The sequence below is a fragment of the Crocuta crocuta genome, unplaced genomic scaffold, assembly GCF_008692635.1.
Source record: "Crocuta crocuta isolate KB4526 unplaced genomic scaffold, BGI_CrCroc_1.0 scaffold223, whole genome shotgun sequence".
In the NCBI taxonomy this organism is placed as follows: domain Eukaryota; kingdom Metazoa; phylum Chordata; class Mammalia; order Carnivora; family Hyaenidae; genus Crocuta; species Crocuta crocuta.
In genome coordinates, this window is record NW_027529426.1 from 1,536,381 (window position 1) to 1,537,866 (window position 1,486).

The 1,486-nt window shown below is 49.9% G+C and overlaps 1 protein-coding gene across 1 annotated transcript in view; it reads right to left on the minus strand.

The window, feature by feature from the left end:
- The window catches only part of SHISA3 (shisa family member 3), a 6,034-nt gene extending 4,936 nt beyond the window's left edge, over positions 1-1,098 (minus strand). The window contains exons 1-3 of the mRNA XM_077758869.1: positions 1,079-1,098; positions 608-683; positions 271-464 (exon numbers count right to left, since the gene is read on the minus strand). Coding sequence (XP_077614995.1) covers positions 271-464; positions 608-683; positions 1,079-1,098 — 290 coding nt within the window. The remainder of the gene's footprint in view (positions 1-270; positions 465-607; positions 684-1,078) is intronic.
- Positions 1,099-1,486: the final 388 nt, after the last annotated feature.

Genomic DNA, 1,486 nt, shown 5'->3' on the forward strand with positions numbered 1-1,486 from the left:
CGCCGCACAGCGCCCCTCCGTGTGGCCGTCGCCGGGTCCCGAGCGGAGCCCGAGGGAGGAAGAATTCGAGATCCCCACGTGCGGGCGCCCGGGACTCGCGGTCCCTCCACCCCCGCCCCTGTCTGTCACCGGAGCAGGAGTCAGCCGGCCGCGGCCAAGTACAAACGGCCTCCCGGTTGCTGACAGCTCTGCCTGCAAGGCGTCCTTTAAAAAGGAAGAGGGAGGGGGAGACGGCGAGGTTAAGAAAGAGTCCGCCCTCCCGGGTCACACNCGCTCTCGGCCCAGAGAGCTCCGCACAGCGAGGCGAGGGCTGCGGTTTGTGCCGCCATCCACGCGCGCTGGGCGCGGATGGGGACGCGCGGTGGCGCGTACGCGTGTAGTGACAAGCGGGCGCGGCGACTGAGCTTCGTCGAAGCTTCCGTCGCCTGTTGCACAGATGCGGACTCGACCCTGGGACACCTGTTCTAAGGGCTCGGAAAGGGCAACGTGATTTTAAGGGGCCGCCAACATTTGCACTTAGCTTTCCACCTAAGAGTTTCCATTTCTAAGAGGAGCGGCACGTTTTCACAACCAGACACACACGCGCACTTCCCCCCAGCCCCCCAACCTGCGTGCCGGCGGGTGAAGAATCCCCGGTCACCTCCACCAGCCGAGGGCAGCTCCAAAACTCTCCGAAAGCACGACTTCGTTCACGCCCACAAAGGAAATAAAAGAACAAAATTAATGATAATTGAGCAGATCTGAACTTCTGTTCGGGCAAAGAAACACATTTATTTAAATGATGTGTCCCCTGTGTGCTATTTTCGGGGGCACTGCTCCTTTCGCGGCGTAAGTGCCTTATGAAACTGGTGTTATGTGAAACCTAGGCTAAACTCAGGCATTTATTTTTACTGCATCCTGAACTTCCTCTCATCGTTTACTGGTACGTGTGAATATGTTCCACACGTATCTCAACCTATTTGTCAAGTACTCGGAATGTCCGTGTCACTGATTTAGACGTTGGCAAGTTGAGTGAAACAAAAGAGACAAAAGTTTGCTGTGCACCAGCAATAAAAAGTGTGCGGTCGAAAGCATTTACCACGCCCGCAGTTTCCCCATGGTCGACAGTCGGTTCAGAGAAGCTTTCTTTTTTAACATCCAAGTTAAAGTATATTCTTGGTAAACAATTTCTTCTGATTTCTTCCTTTAAATATTGAGATCAGCAGTTCGTTATGAAAACGTAAAAAATAATGCCCAACGTTTCTGATGGTAAGTAGGACTGTGTAAATATCTAACTGTATTGCTGTCTTAGAAATAGATATTGCTTGGGGCAATAATAAGCTATTAAGTAAAACCAAATTAAGGTCAGGCTTTTATCCACAAACAATGGGACAGTTTTTCTTGACTTAAAGATACTGAAAAATTGTTTTTGCCCAAACTTCTTGGGTACCATGTTTTTATTTACAAAAAAAAAAAAAAAAAAAAAAAAAACCCTTGAAACAATTAC